Here is a 20,740-nt window from a genome sequence, read left to right as displayed (position 1 = left end):
TGAGAAGCCATCAATGAACCCAAGTTTTTTTTTTTGGCTAAGAGCTCCATAACCATTGCTCTCTTCCATGTAACATCATCCCAGGTCATGGCTTTAATACCATGAAAATTAATGTGTATATTTCTTTATCATTCTGTAATTGTACAACTAAGCTTTATAGGGTAGGGGTGAGCAAGAAAAACTGAAAAACCAAACCGGTCGGTTTGGTATTTTAAAAAACCGAAGGTACTGATTCGGTTTTGGTTAACCAAAATAGAAGATTGATGATTAACCGAACTAACCGGTATACATATATTCATATATATTTTTATGTATATTTGTGTATATTATATATATTTTATATTTTTTATGCATTATATATAAATATATATTCTAATATATAATATATTATTTATTATTTTAAATATAATATTTTTTTATAGTCTTAGTTTTTTTATATATTTATATATTTTTCTAAAATATATATTGTAAATAATAAAAAACCAATGAACCAAACCAATGGTTAACTGAATCGGTCAACCGATCAACTTTGATTCAATTTTGATTACCGGTTTTCAAAAAACTGGTAACCCTGGTTTGATTTCAAAAATAAGCCCACAACCAAACCGTGAGGGCCCCTATTATAGGGATTGAGATAGAAAGAATAAGACATGGATAAACAACAAACAAAAAGTTAACAGGGATAAAATACATTTGGTTACAAGAGAAATAGTACTAAGTGCATGTGGTTCTCTCTTGATTAGAGAGTCTTCCATAATGCATGGAGACACACGTCTCTCATCAACGATGTCTCCCTTTAGCTATCTTTGAGGTAAGCATTTAGTAGGTGTTTTTGGTTTGAGAAAACGCCCTTTTTGGTGCTTTCCCATTTTTCTATTGTTTATAGAAATGGTGTATTGATGTGGCATTGAAAAATGTCTATGTGGCCGCAACAATAATGGTACCAAATAGAAAATTTGAGGCAGTGTTTGGCATTGATGTTGTTTTCTGAGAAAACGATGCCACATCGGTGCCACGTCAGAAAAAAGCAGTGCTGCAAAAAATGGCCACTTATTTGGTATTGTTTTTTTAGAAAAAAACGTTGCTCTATACCACGTCTTGGAAATCGGGAAAGTGTGGCCTGAAGAAATGTCAAATTCAATATTTTCTCGAAAAACAACATGTTGCTATTAGTGATGCAATGATGTAACATCAATATGGCACCATCTGGGGTATTGGATAATATAGACCAATGCTGAAAATGGTTATACAACACTGGTACCAAACAAAACCGGTGTTATTTCCCAAAAAAAATAGACTATGTGGCAACATTGATGCCAAACAAAAAAAGGAGTCATTTTCTGAGAAAATAGTACAACAAACCCTCATGCATATAACACCGTTTTCTCAAAAAACATCTCTGAAGCAACAACATCCATGCCAAACACCTACTGAAAAAACAACATGCTTATACAACATAATTTTCTGAGAAAACGCCTCTCAGGAAGTGACATCGATCCCAAACATCACCTAATCATATTTGAGAAAGATTTCTAAATTTCAGTTGCTCCCTCATGGGCGCTCAGAGTCCCAAACAATGCTATCAACTCAAACTAATAAAAAACTGGAATTCAATTTCCTTTTAGTTTAACAAATGTTCTATTATTTATTTATTTTTTTATAGATTTTAGTATGTATTTCGTATTTATTTCCTTTTAGGTTGTGTTTTTTTTTAGGTTAAGTTGTTGTTAGGTTGACCAACACAAATTGCTAGAGATTGAGGTCTCTACCCCTAATGTCAATTTGACATTTCAACAATAAACAAGTGACTCGTATGTATGTGATGTGTCAATACATTTTTCACCAATTTGTGATCAATCCAAAATGTTTAAGGTAGAAACAAAAATGATGTTGATGCAGTTGTATCATACGTGCCAATAAGAAACATGTGCCCCACCTCGGGGCCAATATGGTAACTTCACATCACATGAACAGAGGGTAATTGGTAAATTTGCCAAGCATTTTGAATACAACATGCGGAACCATAACAGATGCCCAGTATATGTGGGACCTAACCGGGTCATTAATGCCCGTGCACTTGTCATGCGCTAACAGCCAACCACGTGGCCTTAACTCGAAAGTGGATGAAACAAACCGACCTAGGGAGCCATTACAAGGTTTAGTTGAACATTTAGCAGTTTATCGGGCTGTGGATCCAATGATGAGATTGCATGTCAGTAATAAAATGCATGGGATCCTTACTTTACGGTGAGGCCCATGGATTTATACAAGTTCTCGTTATTGGTTCCACAGTCCTGACCCACCAAAGTTATCTTCAAACTCTTCTTCTCTTTTTCTCTCTCAACTCCCTCTTTGAACAATCAGAGTTCTCTCTTAACTCACACCTCTACATTTACTGATTTGATCGTTGGAGTCTTCCTCCCAACGGAATCACACCTTGTGGTCTCTAATACCTATTTGTGATGACCACAAATGACACTTTTGCCAAGGTCTCCGGTCCAACTTTCCACTTCTACCCTCATCACGGACTGAGCATTAACACATACCAAACACAAACATTAGTCATTATGTGGGGCCCATTAATACCTTGTAAGAATACGAGTCACGAAAACTCTATTCTCAAGTGGAATATGGAAAGCATTTATTATTGAAAATTTTATACCATAGTACTTGCAAAAACAATTATCACTATCAAACAAATATAACACAAAGAGAACTAAAATCTATCTTATCATATAGGTAAAAACATGAAACCACAAATGAGCCCTTGTCTCATTAACCAACCAATTCTTGTTTTTTTGTGGGTATTGAACCAATTCTCGATTGCGAATAGTTATTTTCTTTGGATTTTTTGTTACCTTTTAAAGAAGTGATTTATTTTCAATTGTTTTTTTGATACTCTTTTTTATTTTCCTTGAATCAACTACATAACAACTTTTGTCTTTTCTATGTTTTGCCTTTACCTCGTATCAATTCTTGCCTTTTTATGAATATCATGATGAACATATATTTACTGGCCACGGTTGTTAATTTCTACTACTAGAATATTGTAATAGGCATCTAACAAAACACAACAAAGATCTGATTCATAGTATGTGAGCTTTGTATTGTAGCCTGATCATCTCTCCATTTGTACCTTCGTCTTCTCCTTCAATAAGTTTTATATTTTTATTAGAACTGAGGACTTCACACTCTATTCTGGAATAGTTATCTTTCCAAGCTCTAGGCTGACACTGTCATTTTGCATGTTTCTTCTTAGTCTTTTTTTTTTTTTGTTAAATTGCACTAGATTTTAAGAATATATATGCAGCATTAATATATTTGAATTCATGGATATGAAGCATAGTTACACAGATCAGTATATGATGGCTAATTGTGTATGGTTTAAGGGGTTTCAATTTTCAAGCTAGTGTCCTCTAGTTCTAATCATATAGTATGCTAATTAAATTATGTGCCCACCAAAAATACTAAAATAAGGACAAAACATGTAATTAAAACCCTCATTAATAAATAAAACTAAAATTTTGTAACTAGTTAAAGCCATAATCAGCTCCATGAGAAAAGAAGCTAGCTTGCTCCTATATCTATCACTATAATAGTATATAGGAAAGAGGGAGGCCAAGAGTCTTCCAACCTCAAAGCTCAAACAGATCTCCTTCTCGATTGATGACCTTGCAGTAGGGACAAACCCACATATATGACAGCTTTTCATATATAGCCAGTGGAGTTAAAATCAGCCCCCCCACAAGATTGCCCCCCACGTCCCACAGTACATCTCTGTTGTGTATTGAGAACATCTCTTGATGATAATACCAGAAATGATCATGTCATCATCGGGAGATGTTCCCAATATACAACGGGGATGTGCTGTGGGATGTTGTGGGGGGCAATCTTGTGGGGGACTGATTTGAGGCTCCAGATGTAGTAGGCACGTTAGGTAACCACAATGAGTGAGAACCTTATAGTTGTGTGACACATGTCCTAGCTAATGTGTCTTTCAACCAAACGTTTTTGTTCCGTTAGACAAGAATTATCTACTATTTTACTATTTTGTCAAAATAATTAAAAATAAAAAATAATGAAAAAGGAAGACCTCTGAAGGTTCGGAGGTGGGAGAACCCTAAACGATAAAAGGTCGAAGAGAGTCCAATGAGTTCTAACTCCCAACACGTTTAGGTTTTTCTTTTTCATTGTTTTTTTATTTTTAATTATTTTAACAAAAATAATAAAATAATAGACCATTCCTATCAAATGGAATAAAAACGTTTGGATGAAAGACGCATTAACTGGGACATGTGTCACACAGCTATTAGGTGCTCACTCATTGTGCTTACCTAACGTGCCTACTACATCCGGACCCCTGATTTGATCTCTAGCCAATGGGCCTCATGTGCATGCATGCTCTACCCCACCCCCAATTCCTATGCAAAAAAAATAATAATAATAATAAAAAGGACCTTCTTCTTCTCATTTTTCTCACACATGTGTTTATGTTATTTTTAAATTAAATTGTTAATATATAAGAATTCACAATAAAAACTTCTCATGTCTTAATTATCCCTAATAAAATCCATCATTGCTCTTTCTAATAAGATTTTTTTTTTTAAATCTCCCTCTCTCACGGTTAATGTTTGTAAAATCTCCCTTCTCCCCGATAAATCCCTCCTTTTTCTTTAATCTCTCGTAAGTCTTAACCCCTTTCTAGTTTTGACTCCCTCTAATAAACCAAGGCATGAGTTCCGGGACCCCTCCAATACCCCCCAACAGTGGGTGTATCAGGTGTCTGACTGGTTCAGGGGGTGGAGGAGCCCTAAACCGGCCCCCCTGAACCAGTTGCGTAAAAAATAAAAAAAGTAAAAAACGCAGTATTGATTTGCCCGATATGCTCCTATCAACGTATCGGGCGTATCGATATTTGAACCTCGATAAATACATGAGAAATGCACACTTTAATAGGTTATATAAAGAGAAACATTACAATCAACAATACCGGAACTTTGGAAGCTGTACATGTCATACAATAATTATCACCCTATTTCAATTTTATAATTATAATTTTCAATTTTTATTCATTTTTTGGGAAAAATTTTTATTTAGTATTTTTATACAAATAATCTTTATTTTTAAATAATAAATATATTTTTATAATTTATTTTTAACATACAAATTAGTTCAGTTTTTATAATTACAATTTACAAATTTTATTATCTTTTTGGGAAATTCTATTTATTTAGCATTTTTATATACATAATCTCTTGTCAAATAATAAATATGTTTTCATTTTTAACATATAATTTATATATAAAATAAAATATATAAATCATTTAAAATAAATAAAATTAATTAATTTTATAATTTTTAGATCTTAAGTCATAGGATACGCACTAGACCTGGCAATTGGGTTGGGTGGGTCGGGTGGGTTGGGTTCGGGTCGGGTCAAGACAGTTCAGGTTGCTTTCAAGTCGGGTTGGGTTATCAAATGCTAGACCCTAACCCTAAATGGTCGGGTTAGGGTTAACCCATGGGTCAGTTCAGGTTATCCAAAAAAATAACTAAAATTAAAAAAAATAAAAAAAAGCTACATGAAAAATGCCAAAACTAAATGAATTAACCTTAAAATTCTAAATATAAAATAAAAAAATGTAAACATTTAATAATTTAAAGAGAACAATAAAAAGACTAAATAGAAAAAAATTAAAGAATGAAAACTTCTAACAATACATAAATAGTCCCAATTAAATTTGACAATTAAATCAGCGGGCTGACACATGACCCAACAGGTTGGATCCTATCAAGTCACATTGGAATAGTTAAATATGAGACCCTAACCCTGTTTTTTTGAGTTGACAACTTTTTGCCAGGTCTAATACGCGTAGATACGGATACACTAAGCCTTGTATCCGTGTATAGTATCGATATATCGAAACTCATGAAAGCAACAAGAGAGATGGCGTTAAATGGAGTAGGGGCCACGGAGTTATAGTCCTTGTCATGTGACCTAAGGACTAGAGCTTCTAGGTATTCCCCCGACAGGCTAATCAGATCACTGCCGTCCGTCTCGACCCTAAAGAATCCAAAAGGTCCACATCACACCGGGCATGTCGTCTCTCACAATGATATCATAGCCCAACCGAAGCATCAGAGACTTGTTCTGCCTGTGGGGCCCAATAAAACCGAATACGAACGCATGTGGGGCCCGGTACACAGAATTTCAAAAAGAAATGAAAGGCGGATCGCTCCAACGGTTTCATTATTCTCTCAGAAATGGATTTAATCGACTCATCACTCATCAGTCAAAATTTATTTAAGTTGCCAGAATACCCCTATTTTCACTTTTTTTTTTTGTAATTTTAATTTATTTAAAATTAAAAATCAAGTACTGTTTCCGTTTGTCTGTTTGAGTCGTTGAGCTTCGTGATTACATTAGTGATTTTGTTGCCCAATTTGAATGAAAAGCATTTTCTTTAACGAGATATCGATGAGAGAACTGATTTTTAGACTTGCTTCAGTGTTCAAAGCGCTGATTTTATCATTTTAAGCAAAATCGACGAAAGCTGGTTTGAATTCCCAACGTAAAGATCATGATACGTCCATTGGAGTTCTTTGGGAGTTCGGATTCGATGAGCCATATTTATCAAACACAGAAACCCTGAACAAGAATTTAGGTTTTTGAACTGTGCTCAGAACCCACCAAAAATGGCAAAAAACGAAAACATCGTAAAAAGAGAAGATGCAGAACCCGAAAAATTCTCCGTCGTACCTACGGTTGTAGGAACTTTTTAAGGATCCCCAGGTTGATGCTTGTGAGATGACAAAGGAAACAGTGGAAGAAGCTCGGGCGGTTCAGAATCTCGAGGAGTATTCAACGGTGACGGGTGCAAGTAGAACCCTTTCTCTGCTATCACTTTTTCTTCCTCCGACACCGCGGGCGACGACGGAGACTGGCTTCCGGAACCTGGGAAGTAGGCGGAGAATAGCGGGTCGGAGCTCAGAGGGGTGACCGGGCTCGAAATTGGTGGGGAGAAGGTGGGTGAGTTGCGGAGAGACGTGAGGCCCAGCTTGATTTCCATCTTCCTTATGTTCTGTCTCCGCTCTTGGAGCTTGAAAGCTGACCGACGAGGGCCCACGACTTCGCTGGAGTTCGACGATCTAGCTGAGAATCTCGCTGGAAGTGTGATCGGGAGTTTCTCAGAATCGTCTTCCCCGGCTCCCGTTAGCTTCTGCACGAGCTCCCTGAACGTGTGCGCGTCTGCTTGCACAAACGTTGTTGGCGTTGCTTCCATCGCCGGCGATGACCCTATATTATATATGTGCTTGTCCATGTGTGTAAGAGAGATGAAGAGAAGACAGGAAAAAAACCGTTCCCTGTGTGTGGGTGTGGGAGAGAGAGAGATCTGTGGTGATGGGTCAGTGAATGGAAACCAGAGAATTTTCAGGGCTGCGTTATCAAGTCTTTCTGAAAGAAATAAACACAAGACCATTTGTTTATATAGAAAGGAAGAAGGTGATGATTTGGAGAGAGAGAGAGAGTGGGGACAAGAGTGGTTTGGGGATTTCAAGCGGAAGAAGAGTTGGGAAGAAGTTGGTATCAGGTTTCAGAAAGAAAGTTATAATGAGGGTAAATTACAAAGACCCGGTCTATGACAAAGACCCCTATAATTTGTTTTGGACAAATACCTTCCTATAATATGACCGTGAGACAAAGACCTCCTTGACCGTTAAATTAGATGAGAAATATCTTAAATTACTAAAATATTTTACTAAACTTTTTTTATTTTCTTTTTTTTTTTTGCCCTTTTTCACTTAAAACCTATTTAATTTATTCACTTACTGATTCGATTCAGGCGACGAAGCCTAGATACAGATTTTATATATATTGTTATTTTTTATTCTGCTCATTTCTCTCTATCCTATTTTGAGGAGTGTATCTCTGCTCTTTCTTTGATCCCATTTGGTATGCCTCTTCTGCCTTGCAGTCAATTCATAAATAGAAGAGACCAGAATAGAACTTGAAAAGTCTGAATTTCTTTTATGTTATTTCTCTCTCTCTATTATTCATCGTCATCATATATAAGATCTCACGCACACTCTATTCTACTCTATTCTAATCATTTCTTTTTTCTGTTGGTATCAGAGTAATGGAAATTTTCCACAAAGCCACCACGAGAAGTACCTCTTCGTCGGACTTCGAGTTCACCATCTTTCTATCCCCTCGAATGGCCTCCTCCAATCTCTGTCCAGCCGACAAGCTCTTTTACAAGGGCCAGCTTCTCCCTCTCCATCTTCCCCCGCCTCTCCATGGTTCGAACTCCTCTGCTAGCCTCGTCCAGCCCTTCATCTTGCTCCAACTGCACTACCACCGCTTCTCGAGACTCGACCTGCAGCTCCAATGACTCCAGCTCCTCTTTTTCCGGTGATCTCGTCTTGTTCACTGAGTGTGATTCGTCGCAGCCGAGCTCGGTGACCGAGGAAGACAAGTTTAAGCGTCTCAACCACAATCATCACCATCAGAGCCCATAGATCAAGAAATCCAAGTACTTCTCTCTGGCGAGGTTCTATTCTGTGTTTCGCAAAGACAACAACAAGCATAGAGACCAAGAGAATGTATAGGGTCCTTCTTCTGTGAAGCGGATGAGCGCGTCGGCCAAGGACGTGATAAGGAAGTATTTGAAAAAGGTGAAATGTTTATACGAGAAGTTATCACAGAAGCAGCAGCAGCAACAGAAGACGGCGACGATAGTAACAGTGGCTTCGTTGGCGATGAGGACAGAGAAGTCCGGGAAAAACAAAGAAATCTCTGCTTCAAGTACGAGGAAAGAGAACAACAGTGTATTCTCTGGAAACCTGAAATACCCACGAAGGAAATACTGTGTTTCTTCAGAAATCAGAACAAAACGCTAGTGAGTAATAATTAGATCTGAAAGTTAGTGTTAATTTTGCTCAAAAAGAATGTATCTAAATCTGTTTAATTTTTGTTCCTTTCTAATCTCAAGAACTTAAAACCAGATGTCTCTTAGAAAAGAATGTACCTAAATCTCTTCTACTATTAGATGATGATTACTACGAGAAACCTATCTCGATTTTCTCTTGGTTTGGCTTGACAATCTACGTATACGGATCTGGGCTCTTGGGCTCTGAATTTATTTGGCTTAATGGGTATTCGACGTTTCTGACAATCTACGTTTACGGATCTACTTCCCTGTTATGGATGAGAATTGAAATGTTCCCGATGCCATTGAAGGTTCTTCGTTCATTTTCAAGGGGACTCGAGTGCATGAAATGAAGCAAAAGTTGGAGGAAGAAACAGGGATGAGGATTGTGAAATCGGGAAGATGAACAGTGTTTTCTCTCTTGTCCAAATAGTTATTACAAGGGTAATATAGGGATTAAAAAATATTATAATGCCTTTATGGAGAAAGGCTAACAGAAGGGGGTCTTTGTCTCATGGTCATAGTACAGGGGGGTCTTTGTCGCAAAACAAAGTAGAAGGGGGCCTTTGTCACAGACCCCATAGTACAGGGGGGTCCTTTGTAATTTACCCTAATAATAATGATGGTTGCTAATATTGTATTAGGAAGGTTGTGCTCTATCTATCTATCTATCTATCTATCTTTGTCTACCTATTTATCTATCTCTACTTTGGGATGTTTGTTGTCTCCCTCTTTCTCAGACCACATCTACGCCCCACAAATGCCCCACATGCACATCTCATAGTACATTGGAAACATCTCCCTAGTGGGGCATTTGTGGGGTGCAGATGTGAATTCCCTTCTTCCAAGGAATCTAGGAGGAGCATTGCAACAATAGGTGATAAAATGAAAAAAAAAAGAAAAAATGGGAAAATTCCCGATGTACCCTATATTTTGGCTTGAGTGACAATTTGGTCCCTAAACTTTAAAATGCAACAATCCAATATCTGAACTTTCAAAATGTGACAATCCAGTACCCAAACTTTTAAAATGTGACAATCCATTACTTGTCGTTAACAAATCCGTTAATAATCCATAAAGTGACATTTGAAAAGTAAAAAATGCCCTTCGAATGCCATCTAATTTTCTTCATCAATCATCCAAACGTTGAAAAAAACTGAACAGTCCCAAATCCTAGCCTCTTCTATTCAAAAAGGTTGATGACTATATAGAAGAATCTAGAATTTGGGACTGTTCATTTTATCGTCAATGTTTGGATGGTTGATAAAGAGAATTAGATTGCATTCTTAGGGTACTTTTGACTTTTCAAATGTCACTTAACGGCTGATGAACGAATTTGTTAACGACAAGTACTGGATTGTCACATTTTGAAAATTCAGGTATTGGATTGTCGCCTTTTAAGTTTGGGGACCAAATTGTCACTCAAGCAAAAGTATAGATCAGGAATTTTCCCAAAAAAAATAGACTAAGATGCTTTGGTCACTTGCAAAGACTTCATTAAAAGCACCCATAAGAATAAGTGATATGTTGTAATTTAAAGGAGATAGAAGAATTAGGGTTAGACAAAAGTACATGGGTCGAAACAATAAGAAATGCTTGAAGTGTCTGTAATTTAACAATGAACATATGTGGCGTTAATCAAAACCAAAGAATAGGATCCATGTAACCAACCCTATATAATTGGAATAATGATTTTGATGAAGATGATGATTGTTGCCTAGCAACGGTGGACAAGCCTTTAATATTAAAAATTTGTTTAAGTAATATAGTATTTGATATTAATATCCTTCTTTTAAATAATCAACCTCATCATGAAAAGAATTATATTAGTATCATCTTCTTCTTGGTAGGTTTAGTTATAACTGGCTCAATATTCCAAATATATTATTAGATTAAACCAAAAGCAATTTCCATAAGGGCCTCTAGTAGAGAGAGTATTGTATTTCAAATTTGTTATTAGTTGCCATTTGATCATTTTGATCCTTAATATAAATCATTCAACTTGTTTGGACGAGGATATTGAATATTATTAATAAATTAAACTAAGGGGGTATTCTTTTTTTGGATTTTGAGAGGGGGGAAACTTGGCCAATGGAATTTTGGTTTCCATTGACCAAGAATCCCATGTTCATTTGTCAGATTTATGTGGGGACCAAGGAAAATTTATTTTCCTAGGTACCACTTACTCAGGTAAGTGATACCTATCTCCTAAGTGGGTAAATAAATTTCTCACCTAGGGGGGAAGTTGCTAACACTTGAATGAGATAAAAATGCCCCTCTTAATAATGGATTTTTATGCCTAAAATGGCCATTACCTTATTTACTTGGGAAATAAAAGAACATGGGTAAATGCACTTACCCAGACAAGTGTTTCTAGGGCTGGCAATCTTGACCCTAACCCATTTGACCCACCCAATCCACCTAAGCCCGCTCAATCTATTGGTGAGTCAAGTAACCCATTAGTGTTAGCGGACAAGGGTCAGGGTGGGTTGGGTCGAGGATACCCATTAGGGTCAGGATGGGTTGGGTCAAAGTCAACTCTATCAATACTTGTCAAGTCTCAAAAATTAGAAGTTGTAGTCTTTCGAACTAATGCCTCTTCCTACTGTGGCCACATCTCATTAGACTTCAAAACCACCATGCCACATTTTATTTTGAGATTAAAACTTAAAAGTGAAATAAAATAGATTTTATTAACTCTTGTGTTCACATGCAATTTTATACAAAAGCACTTTCACAAAAACAATTTTATGAAAAGGACTTTTACAAAAGCACTTTTACAAAATTACTTTTATACGAAGTACTTTTATAAAAGTACTTTTACACGAAAGCACTTTTACACGACATCACTTTTATAAAAGTACATTTATGAAAGTACTTTTACAAAAGCACTTTATGAAAGTACTTTTTCGAAAATACTTATGAAAGCATAAAGGCACTTTTATAAAAGTACTTTTATGAAAGCACTTTTACAAAAGTACTTTTATACGAAAGCATTTTTGTTAAAGTACTTTTACGAAACATAAAATCACTTTCATAAAAGTTTACAAAAGTACTTTTACACAACACTTTTATAAAAGTACTTTAACGAAAGAACTTTTATGAAAGCATAAAAGCACTTTTATAAAAGTGATTTTATGGAAGTACTTTTATGAAAGCACTTTTATAGAAGTACTTTCATAAAAGTACTTTTGCGAAAGCACTTTTATAAAAGTTTTGCATTTTTTGCATTTTCTACAATTTTTTGTTATTTTCTGCATTTTCTATATTTGTTGGTATTTTTGTGCATTTTCTATATTTGTTGGTATTTTTTGTATTTTTTACAATTTTTGGTGCTTTTCTGCATAATTTTTGCATTTTTTGGTGTTTTTCATGCATTTCCTACAATTGTTTTGGTATTTTTTGCATATTTTCTGATTTTTCTACAAAAGTTCTAAATTTCTGTAATTTTTTAGTTTTTTGTTTTTGTATTTTTCTACAATTTTTTGGTATTTTCTTGCATTTTCTGCATTTTTCTACAATTTTTGTATTTTTGGGTATACGGTTTGACCCGATTCATTTTCGTCACGTGGCAGTCTTGAGAGAGATTATTCTCTCAAAATTTATTATTTTGTGTATACGGAGTGTCCCGACCCATTTTTGTATTTATAAGTGTGGGTAGGTGAGTTAGTATGGGTGAGGGTGGTTAAGTGTTAATATGGATGGGTCAAGTGGGTCAATATGGGCGGGTTAGGGTTAGGGTGGGCTATGACCCTTTAACAAGGTTTGGTGATGGGTCATGGTGGGTTAGTGGGTCAACATACCCGATCCACCTATTTGCCACTCCTAAGTGTTTCTCAGGAAAAACTTACCCTGATAATTGCATTTACCTAGATAAATAACTACCAAAAAGCGAACGGAACCTAAAAAGATTAGAATGTTATATTTTATTAATGAAATGAACTAGAAATGACTGTAATGTTGTAGGTTAATAATCAAATGATCATTTGATTAAATGGCTCATTTTATTTGCACTGCGAATTTGTTTAGTGTAAATGCATGAAAGTGCAAACATGTTGAGTGTAGATTTTGGTTTAATTACTTTTGTTTTAGATTTGACTTTGCATTATTTGTTTGTGAGAAGTAAATTGATGTGTGTTCCCAGTTCCCACTAATTAGCAATAGGAGGATTGTTTATTTGTTTATTTATTTATTTGTTTCAAAGTGAGGTAATAAGCAAGATGATGTGAAGTCATATGAGAGAGAATTGATGTAGGAGGGATGTGGTGTAAACTTTGCATCCGGTTTTATGATGCAAAAAGTTGCACCTCTGGTTCAGATTTACACTATAGACAAACACAACATGTGGCTCTTATTAAATAAACAGCATTTTAAGGTAAATGTAAGTATAAAAATTTTAAAATTATCAGAGTGGATTTTTTGATGGATCCACATGGGGCACAATTATAACCAGATCAAATTTGAATTCGAATAAACAGATGAAACCCTTTGGTTTCCTTCATCAACATGCATGAGTAGCAGCATGTAAGGAGGCATCTCGCAGGTGTGATCAGCACACAAATACACATATATGGTAGTGCTAAAAGTATATGTGATGATCCTTGTCTACCATCCTAATAATATATTCCCTAGCTACTTGGTTTTGTCAAATATCATAATCTGGTTCCATACATCAATAGTTGATTCAGAGAACCCAAGCTTTAGACATGCTGCAGTATGTCTCACCTGCAATCATTTATTTGAGAGCCGACATGCCTTACATCTACTTTCCAACTTCCTCTAGAAAAAATTTCCCTTTTCTCTGACAGCATCTCAAAAGAGAATCAGTTGGAGATAAAGTTCATACCCATTTTCAGGCATTATTGGTCTGATCTTCAATGACAAGAATGCCTATATGCATTAGTCCTTTTATGACTCAGACTCAACTTGTCCACTACAATATAAAACCACAGCTATCTCATTATTAAGGCTTTACTTTCCTGTAGATGCTTATTCCAGGTCCACAGTCCAAACTTAATTAAGCATCTCCTTTTTCTCATTTTGATTTCAGGTCACTGAGGAATCAAATGTCCTACATTCTGGTTCAAAGGGTTTAGCAATTGGAAGTGTGCTTGAGTTCATGTAGCAGAGAAGAATAAGTCCAGCCCATAAGTTCTAACTACCAAGTCCTCGATTAATTCAAACTCATATGATTATGCAGGAATATATGTAAAAGAAAATTTAGGGCATTGATTGCTTAGATCAATAATTGAGAATCCCAATTAAATCAAACCCGGCCGCATGGTTTCTTGATAAGACTGCAACAGCAGAAGAAGAAAAAGGAAACAAGATATAGATGCATCTTTGTATTTCTGCCAGGAGTGGAAGAACATCTTCTAATAATCAACAAGAAAGTTATTTGTATTTCTTTGGTTTGGGTTTTATTTAATTTATTTATTGGGTGGGGGAATTCCTTCATCAAATGCCCATTATCTATATTTAAGGGTGTCAATGGACCGGTTTTGAATTGGACCCCGTCTAGTCCAAAATCAATTTTGACGGATTGGACAGACCAATAAGATATATTGGATTGGACCAATCCAATCCAAAATATTTATTAGATTGGATTGGACCCGATCTGTCTGTAATAAATTTATATTGGATTGGGTTGGATTAAGTCAATATCTGATCCATTAATATAAGATAAGAATATAGGTGTCAATGAACCAAGTTTGGATTGAAACCAATCTAAATGAAAATAAACTTGAACAGATTGAATGGTCCAGACATTGAATTGGACCGATCCAAAATGCTACAAAATATTCATTGAACTGGATTGGACCTGATCCATTTATAATGGACACACATTGGAATCCAATCCAATTGACATCCTAGCTATATTCAAGTACAAGTAACTTTGCAAGGTAAACCATTAAAAGTGAACAAGCCATCGTTACTTTTTTTTTTTTTTTCCACTGGGACAGTACAATTTAATGGAATGTGGGAACCACCACCGATCATTGACAAGTAGAAGTTCCCACTTAAGATTCTCTGATCCAGGGAATGATTGTAACTTCATCGATTAATGAAGCTTTTGTGTTGTATAGTGTTAAGAAATGGATGGATATTCAGGGGGGCTTGCTACAACACGAATGTTTCTGTTTTCATGTTTTTGAGAAGTATTAAGAATAAGTTGGTTTTGTTTTAAAAAAGCAATCCATGGTTTTGAAATCATCAAAATAATGGTTTCTATACAAAAATGAATTTTGGAGTACAAACATATGATCCATAAAACATGAAATCAATTACCACAGGAAAACATTTTCTTTAAACCAAATATATATTATTCAAGAACACATTTTTAGGTTTTAGTTTTGCAAACAAAACCACATATACAACCAAGATTGTGGTTTCTGTGTTTTTGTTTTAAGAATCAATTGTTTTCAAATTAGATTATTTTGATTTTTGCTTCTGGGACTCGCAACAAGAAAAACAATTCACACTTGAGAAAACCCCCTGAAAGATGTTGATTTGGTTATTTCTGTTCAACAGTATACTAAGTCAATGTGGACTCAAAAAATAAGTAAAAAGTAAATTAAAAATATATATATCAAAATTCAGTGTGCATCAGTTCACGGGGTTCTTGAAATTGCACTGTTTGGTTTGAAGCAACAAAACTAACTAACAAGCAAGACAAGTAGTGGATGTACTTCTAACACCCAAGTGGGGATACATTTGGGACAATTCCTCCAGCTGTGTCTCAATGGCTTCCGTAGTCAACATGAATAATATTAGGAATGGCTCTGGTCTTTTGGCAATTAAATGCTAGTCAAGAAGAATATCATTTTGCTTAGTTAATAAGGTATTATTTGAGGGAAATTAATGCATTGGAAGGACCCTAATATGAGATTATTAGGATTATTAGTCGCTTAAATCATAATAACACATGACCCAGTCTATGTTTTAGCCCCAAGTCCTAAAGCATTTAATGAATTGAAGACATTGATGAACGAGAAATCAATTGATCTTTGGCCTACAACTACACTTAAAATGTATGGTAAAAGACTTAAACTCCCTTCAAATTTCTTGTAAACGCTGAAGCATCCCCTCTATTTTCAAATTGGATTAAGACTTCCCTTCTATTTTCAAATTGGACTAAGATTTACCCTGTAGGATGATGTCATCAGACAAAAACCTCCCTTGGGTTAACACTTCACCCAAATCTGTTTGCATATGATGTCACATATTTCTGAATTTTTTAAAATCCCAAATCTGTCCATCTCTATATTCTTTCTTTTTGACCATTTTCACATGAAGGAAGGTTAGGATCCATCATATAGATAGCCGAACCATGCTAAATGATTGGGTGAAATTTCAAAAATTTTCTTAATCTTTCAGGAATCGAATTCCATGCAATTCGAAAAATTGCATTTTTCTATGGTCGATCTTGCACTGAAACCGGATACCACAAGTGTAGCTCCCAAGGTGGAAGTTCACGCCCAAATCAGTTCCTAAAACCAGCTTCCACTAAAGATGGTGCAGCTTGATGTTGAAGTCAGTTTAGCAACACAGTTTTCAGTAAAAGTGCAGTCCAACTGTTTGGATCGAACTAGGGAGGTGAGCACGAATTTTCTCTGAATTTTTCTTGCAAAAATCATAGGAAGAACTGGTCTTTATCAGTCCCAAAAACTATAGTCGAACTAGGGTTTCTTGGGCAACAAGAGAAGAAGAGAGAGAGAGAGCAGAATTTTCAGGTTGTTCAGATCAGTTTGCGTTCTTCTTCTTTTATTTCTTTATGGAGCACTTCTCCTAATCAAATTAGGAAATTATCCATATCTTTATTTGGATCTGGACTCTATTAAGAGATGTGTCTTATCCTCTTTAGAGAATAGATGTTCCATACCCATTTCCAAACCCAGATTCGCCCATGTTACATGACAACTTAAACTGTCATGTGACATTTTAATTAATCATATTATGGGCTTTAGGCCCATAGCTATATGACTCCCAACCCAAGAATGTTGCTTGGCCAATTTAGGTTTGATTTGTATGGCATAGGACCCCACAATGATCACACATAAGTCCACACGGGTTTGGCCCAACCTGTGTGAAAAGGCCTAGCCAAATTCACTACCAAACGCAATGAACCCCTGAGCTCATCACTTTGGGCTCAAAATGGGTTTAACATTTATATTTAAATGATCATTGAATCCAGACATCTTATGAAGACCCAAGGATAATGGACTTAAGTAAGATAAAGCTTATCAGGTAATCAACCCTTAATGGTCTCTTAGACTTAACCTCTCGACCCATAATGATCAAACACTGCTCGTGAGAGAATGACCTCTCCCCTAACTGCAAGGTGTAGTGTCACACTCTCTGCTCGGATGGATATCGGGAATTAAAATCTTTTGCAAACACTTTTCTTAATTCCTTCAAGTAGGATGAATACTAGTAGATCTTTTTGTTCCATTTATTCTGTGTAGCTTTATCAATTGATGTTGATAATCACTGCTATGCTTAAAGTGTGTGCAGCATGTGTTCATGTTCTCTTAATCCAGAATGTTTAATTTTGTGATGTTTTGTTTCTTACTTGTTTTATTATTCTCATAGTCAACTGAATAATTGTTATTTGTACTTATGCTCGTTGATGTCTCGTGTGGCCCCACCTATCAGACCTGGGAGAGGGGTGCCTAACCCTTTCCCTCTCCCATAGTCTTACCTAGACTGGTTAGTTGGTGCCTCAGGCTTTGGATTCACTATTAAACCAAAAGTATTTTTAAGAATCATTTTTGGAGGTCCCATCACCTCTATTTCATTCACTTGATGGGTGGTGACTTCAAACCTAGCCCAAGTGAGTTGTTTTCCTCACTCTCACATTTATCTATCAAAAAAAGGAAAAATCTAGGATAAAAGACTTAAATCTCCTCTGAGGTTTCTCTTAAATACTAAAACATCCCTTCTCTTTTTAAATTGGACAACACCTCCCCTATAAGGTGATGCCATTACACAAAATCCTCCCCTCCTTTAACACTCTATCCAGATCCCTTTTGAACATGACGATATGTATTGGCTATTTTTTTTTAAAAATCCAACTTTGCCCTTTACTGTTTTACTATCTCTTCACCTGCTACAAAACCAACCTCCTGGAGCTTTCTTTTGGTAGAAGTTAACAATTTGCCCCTCATATAAATTTTTAAAATTTTAAATTAAGACCCATGGAAGTAGTATGCTAGAGATTTCCATATATATATATATATATATATATTTAATGGAGATTCTCCTCAATGGCTCAACCTTAGAGCATCCATACCCATTAGGGGCATACCAATCAAAAACAGGGAGAGTCTTGACTAGCCCCCGCCCCATACACCCATATACCATTTCCCTTAAGATAAAGATAGAAGATTACTCATGACAACAATACCAAACACAAGGCATGCTATGCTCCATGAGGATTTTCTTTCTCAATTGTATTAAAAAAGAAAAAGAAAAAATAACAGTGCTGCCAAAGTACCAAATGCATACTACGCCATTGCAACCTCTTTTCCAGAATCTACAACTTTGAGGGGGTTGGTGACATGCTTGGGTTCATAGTAGAGAGACATGGTAACAGTAGGAACAAACATGTCGACAAACTCTCTTGTTTCAGACAGTCAAGTATCAAAGGAGTCAAAAACTAAGATATTTGAAGAATTAACCACGGTAAAATAGATTTTTTGATGATTTTGTTAGATATAATTTTAAAAGGGGAGGTTTTAGTCCAATTTGAAAAGTGAGGGAGGTTTCAGTATTTAGGACAAACCTCAGGGGAGGTTTAAGTCTTTTACCCAAAAATCTATGATGTCCAAAAGATATGATATTGGGGAGGCTTTGAACAACCAAAACACCCGTGAATTTTGATGGAAATCTATCAGATTGGTTATCACTTATGATGCCGGTTGATTGGTTATAAGTTTTTTGAAGAAAAACCATGCTTCCCAAGCCATCCAAACCAGCCCAATTGATCTACAGGTTTTATATGGGTCATGTGTTACTGGTTTAGTGTTCAAAGAATCTCACTTATTTCTCACTCTTTTGCTTTCATTCTGCAAGTCTGTATCTCCATCCACCTCACATTGTCTCAATTCACAGAGAAGTAAAGCTTTCATTTCCACCAGCATAGGTGGTACATTGGTATGATTTAGGTATGCCTCCTACTCCTCATTCTTTTACTTCTTTCTTCTTTCCTTTTTTCTGCAACTCTATGCAAATATTTAATCTGTCTCTCTCTAATTTTTTGTTATTTCCATGTACCATGGAGCATGCTGATGAGATTTCTGTTTTCAAAACATAGGGAAATCAAGAAAAGAGTTGTGGTTCACTTGCAGAGTTGTGTTTTTGGCTGCTCTTAAGGTATTTCTTCTTTGATGCTGTTATTTTTTATTTTTGTTGGTTTGAAGCATTCTCTCAGCAATTCATGCCCAATCTCAGCCAATTTATATTTACTAACAACCTTGTCTAAAAATCTTGAATTGATTAGTGAAACATTTTCCATAAGATTTTGGAGTATCTACAAAATGGGAAAGTTTGTGATTCTAATAGACGATAAAAGAGGGTTTTGTTCTTCAGAACTAGACAAGAGATGAACTCAACCATGAACTGGAATACTGAAACACCCTTTTCTATCCTTTTTAGTAAAAATAGACAAAAAAATTATATGCTTGAGATATTCTTTTTTCTTTTTGAGCTTTGTATTATCTTCTTGATTTTGAGTAACATACTGGACTGTTTACCTTTTTTCACTTCCAAGTGTACAAAATCTAATTTTCCAATAAAAAAAAGTGTATACGAATCGATAAACAAACTGTTTACTTGATTTCTTTTGTAACAAAAGAAAAAAAAAAACAGTTAAATAGTGATGAACATAAACTTCAATCTTCGAAAATTATATAAGGTGATGATTTATCAAAAAAAGAAATTATATAAAGTGATGTCTTAACCAAATAACCAATAGTGGTCTTGTGGAGTGTTTCCTTAGATAGGGTGAACTGGATAAAGGCCTACCATTGGTATTTATTTTGCACCAAAGGTCCTTATGAGACACCATCTACATTCATTCTGATATTTTACCATTGCACCAAGCTATGTCCCTAATTCAACTTGTAAGTTTGTTTTTTGATACACAACTTGTAAGTTTCGTGAAGCATTTTTTAATTACTTATTTTGGTTTAAAGTCCATGAAACTATTTTCAAATGACACAATCCGGTGTCATGAATCATGATAATTAATAAATATGAGTTGGGTTTTGGTGAATCATTTGCATCCTGGTTTGGGCATTTTATTGCAGATGGTGGGAATTGGCTATGAGCATCTGTTGTCTTTAAGCACAAGCTAATTAAATGGAAGGCCTGCGATGATTTAAGTATAAATTTGTAATATTAAATAATGAGATATATTCAACCTAAGTTTTTCCCCCTTCTGCTCAGTTAATGCCCCAAGCTATTTCAATATCTCCAGTGCAACCAAAGAAACTTTAGGTATCCAAAAATATCCATGCAACATTTCTTTCCATTGCAGAAAACGAGCTTACATTGCCATTAAATGCTAACTAGACCTTAAACACTGAACATTCCCACCATCTGCCTATAACAAAGCAGGACCCATGCACAAAATAGTTACCCACATGCTCTTGCCAATTTCAGGTACTAAAATTGTAGAGGATACTGTCCTTTTTTTATGTGACTCTTAAGGTTGGCCATTATCAAAATTGCTGATTACCATGATGTTGTTAGCAACATATTATAAATATGCTAGAACTTGAACCAACTAATCTCTTGCTTTTCTGGAA

At 35.5% G+C, this 20,740-nt stretch overlaps 1 protein-coding gene and 1 pseudogene across 2 annotated transcripts; one reads left to right on the top strand and one right to left on the bottom strand.

The window, feature by feature from the left end:
* Positions 1-6,504: 6,504 nt before the first annotated feature.
* LOC104603227 (VQ motif-containing protein 11-like) lies at positions 6,505-7,502 on the bottom strand. The gene has a single exon (XM_010267201.3). The coding sequence runs from the start codon at positions 7,479-7,481 to the stop codon at positions 6,780-6,782; it is 702 nt and encodes a 233-aa protein (XP_010265503.1). The 5' UTR covers positions 7,482-7,502; the 3' UTR covers positions 6,505-6,779.
* A 347-nt stretch (positions 7,503-7,849) lies between these two features.
* Positions 7,850-8,934, top strand: LOC109115087 (putative membrane-associated kinase regulator 1; annotated as a pseudogene). The gene is made up of 2 exons (XR_002022996.2): positions 7,850-7,954; positions 8,135-8,934. The product of XR_002022996.2 is annotated as a putative membrane-associated kinase regulator 1 (transcript).
* Positions 8,935-20,740: the final 11,806 nt, after the last annotated feature.

Source organism: Nelumbo nucifera, chromosome 2, assembly GCF_055504915.1.
Source record: "Nelumbo nucifera cultivar China Antique chromosome 2, China Antique-T2T, whole genome shotgun sequence".
Lineage (NCBI taxonomy): Eukaryota > Viridiplantae > Streptophyta > Magnoliopsida > Proteales > Nelumbonaceae > Nelumbo > Nelumbo nucifera.
Note: the sequence above shows the minus strand (reverse complement) of the source record. Positions and strands in the feature narration are given on the sequence as shown.

Coding starts and splice junctions, on each gene's coding strand:
- LOC104603227 (XM_010267201.3), bottom strand. CDS start 7,481: ATGGTCTTGTGTTTATTTCTTTCAGAAAGACTTGATAACGCAGCCCTG.